Genomic DNA, 12,430 nt, shown 5'->3' on the forward strand with positions numbered 1-12,430 from the left:
TTTTTTTTTCTCAACCTGTCAAAAAAAAAAAAAAAGACAAACGATTTGATTGAAATTAGAAGATACGTTCTCCATTGTTGGCCAAAAATTAGTGAACATTTCAAACCGATCCGTAATTGGATGCTGTTCGGCGAAGCTTCCGTTTGATGTCGGAACAGGCGCGTAGTACGGCGTCTATGTCAACTTTGCTAATACATTTCGTGATCTTCTACCAGTCCACTTGTTTGCAATTCGTGGCTCTCAAAACGAAATCCGGAAGAAATCTGCGATTGGGCAACACTGAAGCAAATTGTGAAGCGGGTTGTGCTTTTTAGGGTACAAATGGAATCGAATGGGTATTCGGGAACGATTGTGTGTTTTCTCTTTTTTTTTTTGCTTTTTTTGCGAGGGAAGTAACTTGCTTCGTGCAAAACAAAATATTTACCCAAAATAATTTTTATCAACCGGCAAGCGGCATTGAGATTGCAGCGTCGAAAGGTGTTGTAAACAGTCGATGGCGCAACGTTTTCCCCTTTGAAATATTGTACCGTGCACTTTTCGCCGAGATTCTTGTGTTGCTCGTAGAACCGTACAACGCGCTCGCGAAATGCTTTCTTGTTTCGACGGCAGAGACAGACAGAGAGAAATACCTCGAAAAAAATCCAACATTTTAGTTGCGGATTTGGATTTTAGTGCTCTAATCATCAGTGTTATTTCGAATTGCTTTGGCTAACTCAAAATTCTATTATTTAGTATGTACTGATCAACTCGCTACATCGTTGTGTAGCAGACTTCTCGCATACATAGTCGTCGACATGGCTGTGAGCTGATAAACCGCACGCGTCGACCATCACACCCAGGTGCTTCATTCAGCGCACGCATCGATGGGAACGATTGTCCCCCGACACAGATCACAAGCTGGACTTTTTTTACGGTTGCTCAATCTCTCTCTTCCTGTGTGTGTGTGTGTGTGTGTGTGTGTGTTGTAATTGCTTCCTGATTGATACAGTACTAACTCACCAGCCATCAACTTTACTTTTATCATTCAGACCAGTTAAAGGTACGCAAATTCATAGGTAGACAGGTAGGTGAAAGCGTGGTAAGCTAAAACGCGCGCGCGAAAAAAAGAGTCGGTCGGCGGTTCGTTGCTATCGAGAAACGAGCAGTTTTGTCCCATGATACGCAAGCTCAGGAGAAAGAAAAAGGAAATGCGTATATGAAAAAAAAAAAAAAAAAAAGGGAAACCCAGCGACTGAGCGCGTTGTCGTAACACTGGTCTCTCGCATATCAATCAAAATCGCACACTAAACAGTACGCCCCTGCAACATGAATGAAAATATGAAGGATACATTTCAAACTAATTCTTTTTTCTAAACATTTGGTGGCCCTGAAAAGGGCCTTTTGTGTTGTCGTGAACGTCGTGGTAGGGCTTAACCACCAAAACCGTACAATGTGCGTCCCTGGCGTTTAAGCGCATAGACGACATCCATCGCAGTGACGGTCTTCCGTTTGGCATGTTCAGTGTACGTCACAGCGTCCCGGATAACGTTTTCCAGAAAAATCTTCAGCACACCACGGGTTTCCTCGTATATCAAACCGGAGATTCGCTTCACTCCTCCACGTCGAGCCAGACGACGAATGGCGGGTTTGGTGATGCCCTGGATATTGTCACGAAGCACCTTGCGGTGCCGCTTAGCGCCTCCCTTGCCGAGCCCTTTGCCTCCTTTGCCACGGCCAGTCATCTTCTTGGTTGTTGTAGGTAATAGCTTAGTAGGCTAGCGCAGCACACCTGCAGCAGCGAGATTCCAATACCGAATGTTGTAATTCGGCCCATTGAGTAGCGCTTTTATACTGATGCACACACATTCTCAGTCGCCGCCGCCTAGGTAGATTACCATTTTGCTATCTATATGCTTACTCGTGATGTGTTGGTTTGAAGGGGAAATAGCGCGAACACGAAGTTCACTGTTGCCACTGTTTTAGTAGCTTGGGATTGCCGAAATCTGCTTTATCCGGACTAATGCTGACATGGTAGCATTTTCCCTGGAAAACGATTGCCCGGAAATTGATTCTCCTGAAAAAGAAAGAAAGAAAAAGTAAATCGAAAAACAAACGGTTTTTTTTTTTTAACTTATAAAGATTTTCTATACATCCGTCTACATGGTACGTTATATTGGCTTCTATGGTACTTAAATATCGATATCTGATACTGATCTATGATGGAACAAATTGTTACTGATGAACAAACTATTTCTGTTTGATATTCTTCTACTGTTGGAATTTTATTGATTTCTAGGCGATTTTTTTTGCTCATACATAGTTTTTCTTTTTAGGAATATTTTTTTGCAAATCTAATGAAAAGCTGAAAAAATCAAGTCTGGCAACACTGGCTCCGGAATGGAAATGGTGGGGGAAGTATAGTAGCCGAATCGAACCGTATACAGAACGAAAAGGCACATGGCACGTACACGAGCGAGACAGGCGATATAGTAGTGTTTATTCGCGACTATAAAAAAAATCGGTCGGTCTGTTTTGGTCATCATTCGTCGTTTGAACAGCACCACAGTGGTAGCAGTAGTAGAGCAGCATTTTCGCGCCATGGCCCGTACGAAACAGACCGCCCGCAAGTCCACCGGAGGGAAAGCTCCCCGCAAACAGTTGGCAACGAAGGCTGCCCGTAAAAGTGCCCCAGCTACGGGTGGCGTTAAGAAGCCCCATCGCTACAGACCAGGAACTGTCGCGCTGCGAGAAATTCGTCGCTATCAGAAGTCGACAGAGCTACTAATCCGCAAGCTGCCCTTCCAGCGTCTGGTTCGTGAGATCGCGCAGGACTTCAAAACAGATCTGCGCTTCCAGAGCTCAGCCGTCATGGCCCTTCAAGAAGCCAGCGAGGCTTACCTGGTTGGTTTGTTCGAGGATACCAATCTGTGCGCTATCCATGCCAAGCGAGTGACCATCATGCCGAAAGACATCCAACTGGCTCGCCGGATCCGTGGGGAGCGGGCCTAAATTTGGTGTGTGCCCATCACCCCCCAGAACGAAACAGCAACAAACGGTCCTTTTCAGGACCACAACCAATCATATTTTACTAAGAATTATTAGCAGAAATTTTCCGTTTCCCTCCAAAAATGCTCAGGCGGGTGGCTGTGTGTGTTTGTTAGAAAGCACGCCGATGGGGGGATTTTTTGCCAGCAGCACCACCTCGTACCGATCGACAGTAGTAGCGTGTGAAAAACAAGACCCATTGAGGGAAATCTTGCGCGGCCGATTTGTGATTTAGCACCAAATCGATGAGTGAACTTTTGAGAGATTGGGTGAAATCGTCAATGCCATGATATGAGGGAAACTATTAATAAGCGTCTGACGAGCATTGCAAAAAAAAACTTGTGCAATGCTCACAGAAATGTACGTTGATGATTATCGGAGTGAAAATCAAATTAACTCTTTTTATCAGAAGAAAATAGTCGCCCTGAAAAGGGCGTTTTTTTTTTCAGCTCGGGCGAAGCGGGATTTAAGTTGCTGCGGAGGCCCTCTTTTCAGTCTTCTTCGGCAGCAGTACGGCCTGTATGTTAGGCAACACGCCACCCTGGGCAATGGTCACACCGGAGAGCAGTTTGTTCAGCTCTTCGTCATTTCGAATGGCCAGCTGCAGATGACGGGGGATGATTCTGGTCTTTTTGTTATCGCGGGCAGCGTTTCCTGCCAGCTCCAGTACTTCGGCGGCAAGATATTCCATTACAGCTGCCAAGTAGACGGGTGCTCCGGCACCGACACGTTCAGCATAATTTCCCTTCCTCAGCAGACGGTGAATTCGGCCAACAGGGAACTGGAGACCGGCACGAACTGAGCGGGATTTTGGCTTTCCCTTCACTTTTCCTCCTTTACCGCGTGCAGACATTGTCGTAGGTTTATCGCTGTGCGCGTTCGTGTGTAGTCACGTAGACAATACGAGTAACACTGATGCCACTCGCGCACACAGCACCCCTTGTTATGCATTCGCTTCATTGCACATCGTTCGCCAAAGGGGCGGAGTAGCGAACGAACGAAACGCGCTAAACACAAAAAAGGACGAACCTTCGTCTCGCTACACGATCGTATATAAGCGATATGTAGTGATTTTTGCTACCAATCAGTCAGCGCAGTTCGCATCGAGAGCGTTAACAGCAGCACAACCACGTCGTTACTATGGCACCGAAAGCCAGCGGAAAGGCTGTGAAAAAATCCGGCGGCGGCGGTGGCAAGGCACAGAAGAACATCGCCACAAAAGCAGGAGGAGGAGAGAAGAAGAAGCGAAAGCAACGCCGCAAGGAAAGCTACGCTATCTACATCTACAAGGTGCTGAAGCAGGTCCATCCGGACACCGGTGTCTCGTCGAAGGCGATGAGCATCATGAATAGCTTCGTGAACGACATCTTCGAGCGTATTGCTAACGAAGCATCTCGTCTGGCCCATTACAACCGACGGTCGACGATCACCTCCCGCGAGGTACAGACCGCCGTTCGTTTGCTGTTACCGGGCGAGCTGGCCAAACATGCCGTATCGGAAGGTACCAAGGCCGTTACCAAGTATACCAGCTCGAAGTAAATCGTCGCCCGCCCCGCCGCCGGATGTCACACACCATCGTCATCGGCCCTTTTCAGGGCCACCAAAACACGTTCTGGTAAAGAGTTGAATTGAAATGTACACATAGTTTATATAAACATTAGTTGTTGTTTGTTTGTTTCATTAGAGCTAAAAAGGTTGTCATTTTTTTCTCTGTCCATTTTTCTAATCAAATGTGTTTTGCTGTAGTTTGTGGAAGTAGTCTTTCCCCTTACCGCGCTAGTTGACTGTTTTTCGTTAAGACGGAAAACGGTCTTTTTGTCGTCTATTCTATTCAGTTTAAAACAGCCCATTATATGACCGACCCCCAGCGTGTGAGAAAATTCTGCCGCAAAAAGAACACACTTCTGGATCATACTTGTTAATACAATAAACTTCCCAGTCTTCAAACTTTTGATCTTCGTAGAAACCGTACCCAACACAATTTGTAATCTCAAAGTTGATCGATCAATACAATACGTTCGCCAATTTAGGCTAAAAAATCGGTAATTATCGTTCGTTCGTTTGTTTATTGTGCCAGCCAATTTTTCTCTGTTTTATTATAGCCAAAATAAGCGCGTTGTTTGCTAATCAGAGTAATATTATACTTGCTCTGTTTGTTTGTTTGTTTGTTAAGGCAACAGAAAACCACGGCCTGCTATTAATTTACCTGTACGTACGTTTATCTGAGCAAGAAACCGCGCCTATTTACTATAGTGATTTGTTTAATCAAACTAACGACTGATTTATCTTGCCAATCGGCGGGCCAGTTGAATGCGGGTGTGCTGCTCAAGCTAGAAAACTCATGGGGGGAACGGAGCATTGACGGAAAATAAGCATCAATCAATTCTTTACAATTTTGTTAGTCCTGAAAAGGACTGTTGTTTTGGGAGGACGCGCACGTTGTCGGGAATTTACTTCTTGCCGGCGGTGACCTTCTTCGGGGCGGTGGCGGCCTTCTTTGGCTTAGGTGCCTTCGGCTTGTTCGCTGCAGCCTTCGATGGTTTGGTGGCTTTCTGTTTAGTGGCAGCCGTTACCGCCTTTGCAGGGGCAGCAGCTTTCGCTTTCTTCGTAGCCGATTTCTTAGCGGCCGCGATCGCCGCCTTGGGCTTGCTGGTCTTCTCACCACCACCAGCCGGCGGATTTTTCTTCTCCCCGGATTTAGTAGCCGATTTCTTCGGTTTTTTCGCTGCACCCGATGGTGGTTTCTTATCGCCAGCCGGTTTCTTTGCTTCGACCGTCACCTTAAACGATCCGGAAGCACCGGTACCCTTGGTCTGGGTGATGTTTCCCTTCTCGACACCCGTTTTCAAAGCCTTCCGGATAAACGGAGCCAGCCTGGCGACGTCACACATGTAGTTGACGGCGATGTACTTTTTGATCGCCTGCAGTGATGATCCGCTCCGTTCCTTCAGGGTCCGGATGGCAGCCAGAACCATCTCACTCACTGGTGGATGGGTTGAAGATTTTTTCGGTTTCTTGGCGTCACTCTTGCTAGCCTTGGCCGCCTGCTTCGGTGGTGCTTTGGCAGCTGGCGGAGAGGCGACGACGGCAGGGGCCGTGGCAGCAACGTCGATAGCAGTTTCAGCCATTGCGCGTTCGTTTGGTTTGGTTTTCTTCCACACACAGTTGTAGACGACGAGTTGATGGATGCACGATGATGCAAGTCTGCGAATATGATAACCGGGGGTCCGGTGTCTGTTGTTTAGGATCGTATTCATCGGCTCTGTTTGGGAACGCGTAGATGACGGTTGAAAGTTACTATTCGATCGGTGCCGGTAAAATTTTACGGACTGTTGTTTTAAATCAACCAAAATTGAATTACTGCTTGTGAAAAGTACACTGGAAGTTTGCATTCAATTTACTGCACTGTCCGCACCGTCCAAACTAACACCCGCTGAACATTCTGTGTTAAGCGTATGGCCGAATATTATCAAATCATGTATCCGACTATGGCGGCACGTGCAAATTGAATTGTGGAAAATAGGTTAATTTGAACCTTCTAGCAATTGGAAAACCTTTTCGGTGCTATCCAATCGAAAGAAAACTTCTCTCTATATAAAATTATTTCATTTTTGTACATATTTGCTCGAGCGGAAGTGCTCGTAATTTGGCGACCTGCGGAAAACGTTTCGGTCGGCTGGTCCTTTGCTGAAAACTTTCGTTATTAAAATTACTAAAACACAAAAAGTTAACGGGTGGCAACACAAATTTTGGATTTTTTTTTCTCAACCTGTCAAAAAAAAAAAAAAAGACAAACGATTTGATTGAAATTAGAAGATACGTTCTCCATTGTTGGCCAAAAATTAGTGAACATTTCAAACCGATCCGTAATTGGATGCTGTTCGGCGAAGCTTCCGTTTGATGTCGGAACAGGCGCGTAGTACGGCGTCTATGTCAACTTTGCTAATACATTTCGTGATCTTCTACCAGTCCACTTGTTTGCAATTCGTGGCTCTCAAAACGAAATCCGGAAGAAATCTGCGATTGGGCAACACTGAAGCAAATTGTGAAGCGGGTTGTGCTTTTTAGGGTACAAATGGAATCGAATGGGTATTCGGGAACGATTGTGTGTTTTCTCTTTTTTTTTTTGCTTTTTTTGCGAGGGAAGTAACTTGCTTCGTGCAAAACAAAATATTTACCCAAAATAATTTTTATCAACCGGCAAGCGGCATTGAGATTGCAGCGTCGAAAGGTGTTGTAAACAGTCGATGGCGCAACGTTTTCCCCTTTGAAATATTGTACCGTGCACTTTTCGCCGAGATTCTTGTGTTGCTCGTAGAACCGTACAACGCGCTCGCGAAATGCTTTCTTGTTTCGACGGCAGAGACAGACAGAGAGAAATACCTCGAAAAAAATCCAACATTTTAGTTGCGGATTTGGATTTTAGTGCTCTAATCATCAGTGTTATTTCGAATTGCTTTGGCTAACTCAAAATTCTATTATTTAGTATGTACTGATCAACTCGCTACATCGTTGTGTAGCAGACTTCTCGCATACATAGTCGTCGACATGGCTGTGAGCTGATAAACCGCACGCGTCGACCATCACACCCAGGTGCTTCATTCAGCACACGCATCGATGGGAACGATTGTCCCCCGACACAGATCACAAGCTGGACTTTTTTTACGGTTGCTCAATCTCTCTCTTCCTGTGTGTGTGTGTGTGTGTGTGTGTGTGTGTGTTGTAATTGCTTCCTGATTGATACAGTACTAACTCACCAGCCATCAACTTTACTTTTATCATTCAGACCAGTTAAAGGTACGCAAATTCATAGGTAGACAGGTAGGTGAAAGCGTGGTAAGCTAAAACGCGCGCGCGAAAAAAAGAGTCGGTCGGCGGTTCGTTGCTATCGAGAAACGAGCAGTTTTGTCCCATGATACGCAAGCTCAGGAGAAAGAAAAAGGAAATGCGTATATGAAAAAAAAAAAAAAAAAAAAGGGAAACCCAGCGACTGAGCGCGTTGTCGTAACACTGGTCTCTCGCATATCAATCAAAATCGCACACTAAACAGTACGCCCCTGCAACATGAATGAAAATATGAAGGATACATTTCAAACTAATTCTTTTTTCTAAACATTTGGTGGCCCTGAAAAGGGCCTTTTGTGTTGTCGTGAACGTCGTGGTAGGGCTTAACCACCAAAACCGTACAATGTGCGTCCCTGGCGTTTAAGCGCATAGACGACATCCATCGCAGTGACGGTCTTCCGTTTGGCATGTTCAGTGTACGTCACAGCGTCCCGGATAACGTTTTCCAGAAAAATCTTCAGCACACCACGGGTTTCCTCGTATATCAAACCGGAGATTCGCTTCACTCCTCCACGTCGAGCCAGACGACGAATGGCGGGTTTGGTGATGCCCTGGATATTGTCACGAAGCACCTTGCGGTGCCGCTTAGCGCCTCCCTTGCCGAGCCCTTTGCCTCCTTTGCCACGGCCAGTCATCTTCTTGGTTGTTGTAGGTAATAGCTTAGTAGGCTAGCGCAGCACACCTGCAGCAGCGAGATTCCAATACCGAATGTTGTAATTCGGCCCATTGAGTAGCGCTTTTATACTGATGCACACACATTCTCAGTCGCCGCCGCCTAGGTAGATTACCATTTTGCTATCTATATGCTTACTCGTGATGTGTTGGTTTGAAGGGGAAATAGCGCGAACACGAAGTTCACTGTTGCCACTGTTTTAGTAGCTTGGGATTGCCGAAATCTGCTTTATCCGGACTAATGCTGACATGGTAGCATTTTCCCTGGAAAACGATTGCCCGGAAATTGATTCTCCTGAAAAAGAAAGAAAGAAAAAGTAAATCGAAAAACAAACGGTTTTTTTTTTTAACTTATAAAGATTTTCTATACATCCGTCTACATGGTACGTTATATTGGCTTCTATGGTACTTAAATATCGATATCTGATACTGATCTATGATGGAACAAATTGTTACTGATGAACAAACTATTTCTGTTTGATATTCTTCTACTGTTGGAATTTTATTGATTTCTAGGCGATTTTTTTTGCTCATACATAGTTTTTCTTTTTAGGAATATTTTTTTGCAAATCTAATGAAAAGCTGAAAAAATCAAGTCTGGCAACACTGGCTCCGGAATGGAAATGGTGGGGGAAGTATAGTAGCCGAATCGAACCGTATACAGAACGAAAAGGCACATGGCACGTACACGAGCGAGACAGGCGATATAGTAGTGTTTATTCGCGACTATAAAAAAAATCGGTCGGTCTGTTTTGGTCATCATTCGTCGTTTGAACAGCACCACAGTGGTAGCAGTAGTAGAGCAGCATTTTCGCGCCATGGCCCGTACGAAACAGACCGCCCGCAAGTCCACCGGAGGGAAAGCTCCCCGCAAACAGTTGGCAACGAAGGCTGCCCGTAAAAGTGCCCCAGCTACGGGTGGCGTTAAGAAGCCCCATCGCTACAGACCAGGAACTGTCGCGCTGCGAGAAATTCGTCGCTATCAGAAGTCGACAGAGCTACTAATCCGCAAGCTGCCCTTCCAGCGTCTGGTTCGTGAGATCGCGCAGGACTTCAAAACCGATCTGCGCTTCCAGAGCTCAGCCGTCATGGCCCTTCAAGAAGCCAGCGAGGCTTACCTGGTTGGTTTGTTCGAGGATACCAATCTGTGCGCTATCCATGCCAAGCGAGTGACCATCATGCCGAAAGACATCCAACTGGCTCGCCGGATCCGTGGGGAGCGGGCCTAAATTTGGTGTGTGCCCATCACCCCCCAGAACGAAACAGCAACAAACGGTCCTTTTCAGGACCACAACCAATCATATTTTACTAAGAATTATTAGCAGAAATTTTCCGTTTCCCTCCAAAAATGCTCAGGCGGGTGGCTGTGTGTGTTTGTTAGAAAGCACGCCGATGGGGGGATTTTTTGCCAGCAGCACCACCTCGTACCGATCGACAGTAGTAGCGTGTGAAAAACAAGACCCATTGAGGGAAATCTTGCGCGGCCGATTTGTGATTTAGCACCAAATCGATGAGTGAACTTTTGAGAGATTGGGTGAAATCGTCAATGCCATGATATGAGGGAAACTATTAATAAGCGTCTGACGAGCATTGCAAAAAAAAACTTGTGCAATGCTCACAGAAATGTACGTTGATGATTATCGGAGTGAAAATCAAATTAACTCTTTTTATCAGAAGAAAATAGTCGCCCTGAAAAGGGCGTTTTTTTTTTCAGCTCGGGCGAAGCGGGATTTAAGTTGCTGCGGAGGCCCTCTTTTCAGTCTTCTTCGGCAGCAGTACGGCCTGTATGTTAGGCAACACGCCACCCTGGGCAATGGTCACACCGGAGAGCAGTTTGTTCAGCTCTTCGTCATTTCGAATGGCCAGCTGCAGATGACGGGGGATGATTCTGGTCTTTTTGTTATCGCGGGCAGCGTTTCCTGCCAGCTCCAGTACTTCGGCGGCAAGATATTCCATTACAGCTGCCAAGTAGACGGGTGCTCCGGCACCGACACGTTCAGCATAGTTTCCCTTCCTCAGCAGACGGTGAATTCGGCCAACAGGGAACTGGAGACCGGCACGAACTGAGCGGGATTTTGGCTTTCCCTTCACTTTTCCTCCTTTACCGCGTGCAGACATTGTTGTAGGTTTATCGCTGTGCGTATGCAGTCACGTAGACAGTACGAGTAACACTGATGCCGTTCGCGTACGCAGCACCCCTTGTTATGCATTCGCTTCATTGCACATCGTTCGCCAAAGGGGCGGAGTAGCGAACGAACGAAACGCGCTAAACACAAAAAAGGACGAACCTTCGTCTCGCTACACGATCGTATATAAGCGATATGTACAGTGGTTTTACCTACCCATTCTCGTTTTTGCATCGGAAGAGTTAAGACGTGATTGTTTTTGGTCTTACGGTTAGTTTTCGCGAAGTGATGTCTAAACGCAAACGGCGTTCGGGTGGCTCGAAGGCGAGCCCGAAATCGAACCCAAAACGGAAAAACGCAATGAGCAGCCCTCAAGTGCCTGGAAATTCGGGCAGCAAACCGGTTGGTGAAATGATGTCAGTGCATTCAGCACAAACGAATCGTATTAGTGTTATCAGCAGTCGTGCCCAAACTGCAACGAACGTGAGCGATTTGGACGGCTTTGGTGGTCCAATGGAGGATCAGCAAGAGGCAGAAATTGCAGTGAAATTGCCGCCGCTGGTGGTAAAATCGATCCCGCTCGCCGCGCTGAAAAAGCAGCTGGCGGAAATTGGTGTAAAAGCAGAGTACAAACTAAGTGGCGTCGGTATAAAAACAGTTGTACATACAAAAAGTGACTATCAGAATGCCCGGAATTATCTAAATAGAGTTGGTGCAGAATATTTTTCACATGATTTTGCATCGGAAAAACCATTCAAAGCAGTAGTGCGCGGTCTTCCATTTATGGCAATCAGTGAAATTGAACTTGAACTAAAAGAACGGTACAAATTGCAGCCGCTGGGCGTCTTTCGCATGGCGCGAAAAGAAAAGAAAATGGCGTATCGTGATTGCTTGTATCTTGTGCATTTTCAAAAGGGTACAGTATCGCTAAATGCATTGAAAGCTGTGCGTTCACTGTCGAGTATGGTGGTTCGCTGGGAGGCCTACCGAGGCACAAATCGTGATATCACTCAGTGCATGTGCTGTTTAAATTTCGGACACGGCACACGTAATTGCCACATTAAACCGCGGTGTAATTATTGTGCACAAGCTCACCTTACTACGGAGTGTCCGATTGAGGGTGCAGTGGCTTTTAAGTGTGTTCACTGTGGGAAGGGGCACCGCTCGACCGATAAACAGTGCAGTAAGCGTGAAGAATATAAAAGCATACGTAAAGATGCATCGCAAAAACACCAGCCGGGCCGAAAACCGAACAAAGAAGTGATTTTTAGTGAAAGTGATTTCCCATCGTTACTGCCAAGTCAACGTAAGAATGGAGTACCAGCATCGCAGGCACAGTGGCAGCAGCAGCCACAGCAGCTACGCCAGCAAGCGGAGAAATATCAGCAGCAGCATTCATCGTCAATTTCAAAGCAGCAACCGGCATCTGTTCGGCAAGCGTGGCAGCCGACGTCGGCCGAAGTGGTAGCTTCGTCATCGCCAAACATATTCCTGCCTCAGGTGAGTCCCAATCAATGTTCCCCTCAATTGGACCAACAACTTCCGCCCAAATTTACTGCCGCACAATTAATGCCTATATTTGTGGAAATGTGTGAAAAATTGCAACAATGCCAAAATAGGCAGGAACAAATTTGCGTACTGGGACAGTTTGTGATTCAATATGCTTGTTAATCCTCTGCAATTGATTCTTTGGAACGCCCGCGGATTACTGCGGAAACGAATTGAACTTGGTGAATTTCTGGATCGGCAAGGAATAGACATTG

At 46.2% G+C, this 12,430-nt stretch overlaps 8 protein-coding genes across 8 annotated transcripts; 3 read left to right on the forward strand and 5 right to left on the reverse strand.

The window, feature by feature from the left end:
* Positions 1 to 1,409: 1,409 nt before the first annotated feature.
* LOC131695182 (histone H4-like) lies at positions 1,410 to 1,721 on the reverse strand. Its single transcript, XM_058983700.1, has one exon. It carries the CDS (start codon positions 1,719 to 1,721, stop codon positions 1,410 to 1,412), a length of 312 nt encoding a protein of 103 aa, XP_058839683.1.
* An 853-nt stretch (positions 1,722 to 2,574) lies between these two features.
* LOC131695130 (histone H3) lies at positions 2,575 to 2,988 on the forward strand. Its single transcript, XM_058983649.1, has one exon. It carries the CDS (start codon positions 2,578 to 2,580, stop codon positions 2,986 to 2,988), a length of 411 nt encoding a protein of 136 aa, XP_058839632.1. The 5' UTR covers positions 2,575 to 2,577.
* Positions 2,989 to 3,490: 502 nt separating this feature from the next.
* LOC131695183 (histone H2A-like) lies at positions 3,491 to 3,877 on the reverse strand. The gene has a single exon (XM_058983701.1). It carries the CDS (start codon positions 3,875 to 3,877, stop codon positions 3,491 to 3,493), a length of 387 nt encoding a protein of 128 aa, XP_058839684.1.
* A 260-nt stretch (positions 3,878 to 4,137) lies between these two features.
* LOC131695226 (histone H2B-like) lies at positions 4,138 to 4,593 on the forward strand. Its single transcript, XM_058983744.1, has one exon. It carries the CDS (start codon positions 4,165 to 4,167, stop codon positions 4,561 to 4,563), a length of 399 nt encoding a protein of 132 aa, XP_058839727.1. The 5' UTR covers positions 4,138 to 4,164; the 3' UTR covers positions 4,564 to 4,593.
* Positions 4,594 to 5,306: 713 nt separating this feature from the next.
* LOC131695185 (histone H1A, sperm-like) lies at positions 5,307 to 6,152 on the reverse strand. The gene is made up of 2 exons (XM_058983702.1): positions 5,556 to 6,152; positions 5,307 to 5,354 (listed from the first exon to the last, which is right to left on the reverse strand). Exons 1-2 carry the CDS (start codon positions 6,150 to 6,152, stop codon positions 5,307 to 5,309), a joined length of 645 nt encoding a protein of 214 aa, XP_058839685.1.
* A 2,040-nt stretch (positions 6,153 to 8,192) lies between these two features.
* On the reverse strand, positions 8,193 to 8,504 carry LOC131695186 (histone H4-like). Its single transcript, XM_058983703.1, has one exon. It carries the CDS (start codon positions 8,502 to 8,504, stop codon positions 8,193 to 8,195), a length of 312 nt encoding a protein of 103 aa, XP_058839686.1.
* An 852-nt stretch (positions 8,505 to 9,356) lies between these two features.
* LOC131695225 (histone H3) lies at positions 9,357 to 9,770 on the forward strand. Its single transcript, XM_058983743.1, has one exon. The coding sequence runs from the start codon at positions 9,360 to 9,362 to the stop codon at positions 9,768 to 9,770; it is 411 nt and encodes a 136-aa protein (XP_058839726.1). The 5' UTR covers positions 9,357 to 9,359.
* Positions 9,771 to 10,272: 502 nt separating this feature from the next.
* LOC131695187 (histone H2A-like) lies at positions 10,273 to 10,659 on the reverse strand. The gene has a single exon (XM_058983704.1). It carries the CDS (start codon positions 10,657 to 10,659, stop codon positions 10,273 to 10,275), a length of 387 nt encoding a protein of 128 aa, XP_058839687.1.
* Between the last annotated feature and the right edge of the window lie 1,771 nt (positions 10,660 to 12,430).

This window comes from Topomyia yanbarensis, unplaced genomic scaffold (genome assembly GCF_030247195.1).
Source record: "Topomyia yanbarensis strain Yona2022 unplaced genomic scaffold, ASM3024719v1 HiC_scaffold_30, whole genome shotgun sequence".
Classification (NCBI taxonomy): Eukaryota; Metazoa; Arthropoda; class Insecta; order Diptera; family Culicidae; genus Topomyia; species Topomyia yanbarensis.

Excerpts from the sequence above, each read along its gene's own strand:
- LOC131695182 (XM_058983700.1), bottom strand. The coding sequence starts at position 1,721 with ATGACTGGCCGTGGCAAAGGAGGCAAAGGGCTCGGCAAGGGAGGCGCT.
- LOC131695185 (XM_058983702.1), bottom strand. The coding sequence starts at position 6,152 with ATGGCTGAAACTGCTATCGACGTTGCTGCCACGGCCCCTGCCGTCGTC. Across the intron at positions 5,355-5,555 it reads AAGCCACCAAACCATCGAAG|CTTGAGCAGCACACCCGCAT; the intron begins GCTGCAGCGAAC and ends TGAGTTTTCTAG.
- LOC131695187 (XM_058983704.1), bottom strand. The coding sequence starts at position 10,659 with ATGTCTGCACGCGGTAAAGGAGGAAAAGTGAAGGGAAAGCCAAAATCC.
- LOC131695186 (XM_058983703.1), bottom strand. The coding sequence starts at position 8,504 with ATGACTGGCCGTGGCAAAGGAGGCAAAGGGCTCGGCAAGGGAGGCGCT.
- LOC131695130 (XM_058983649.1), top strand. The coding sequence starts at position 2,578 with ATGGCCCGTACGAAACAGACCGCCCGCAAGTCCACCGGAGGGAAAGCT.
- LOC131695183 (XM_058983701.1), bottom strand. The coding sequence starts at position 3,877 with ATGTCTGCACGCGGTAAAGGAGGAAAAGTGAAGGGAAAGCCAAAATCC.
- LOC131695225 (XM_058983743.1), top strand. The coding sequence starts at position 9,360 with ATGGCCCGTACGAAACAGACCGCCCGCAAGTCCACCGGAGGGAAAGCT.
- LOC131695226 (XM_058983744.1), top strand. The coding sequence starts at position 4,165 with ATGGCACCGAAAGCCAGCGGAAAGGCTGTGAAAAAATCCGGCGGCGGC.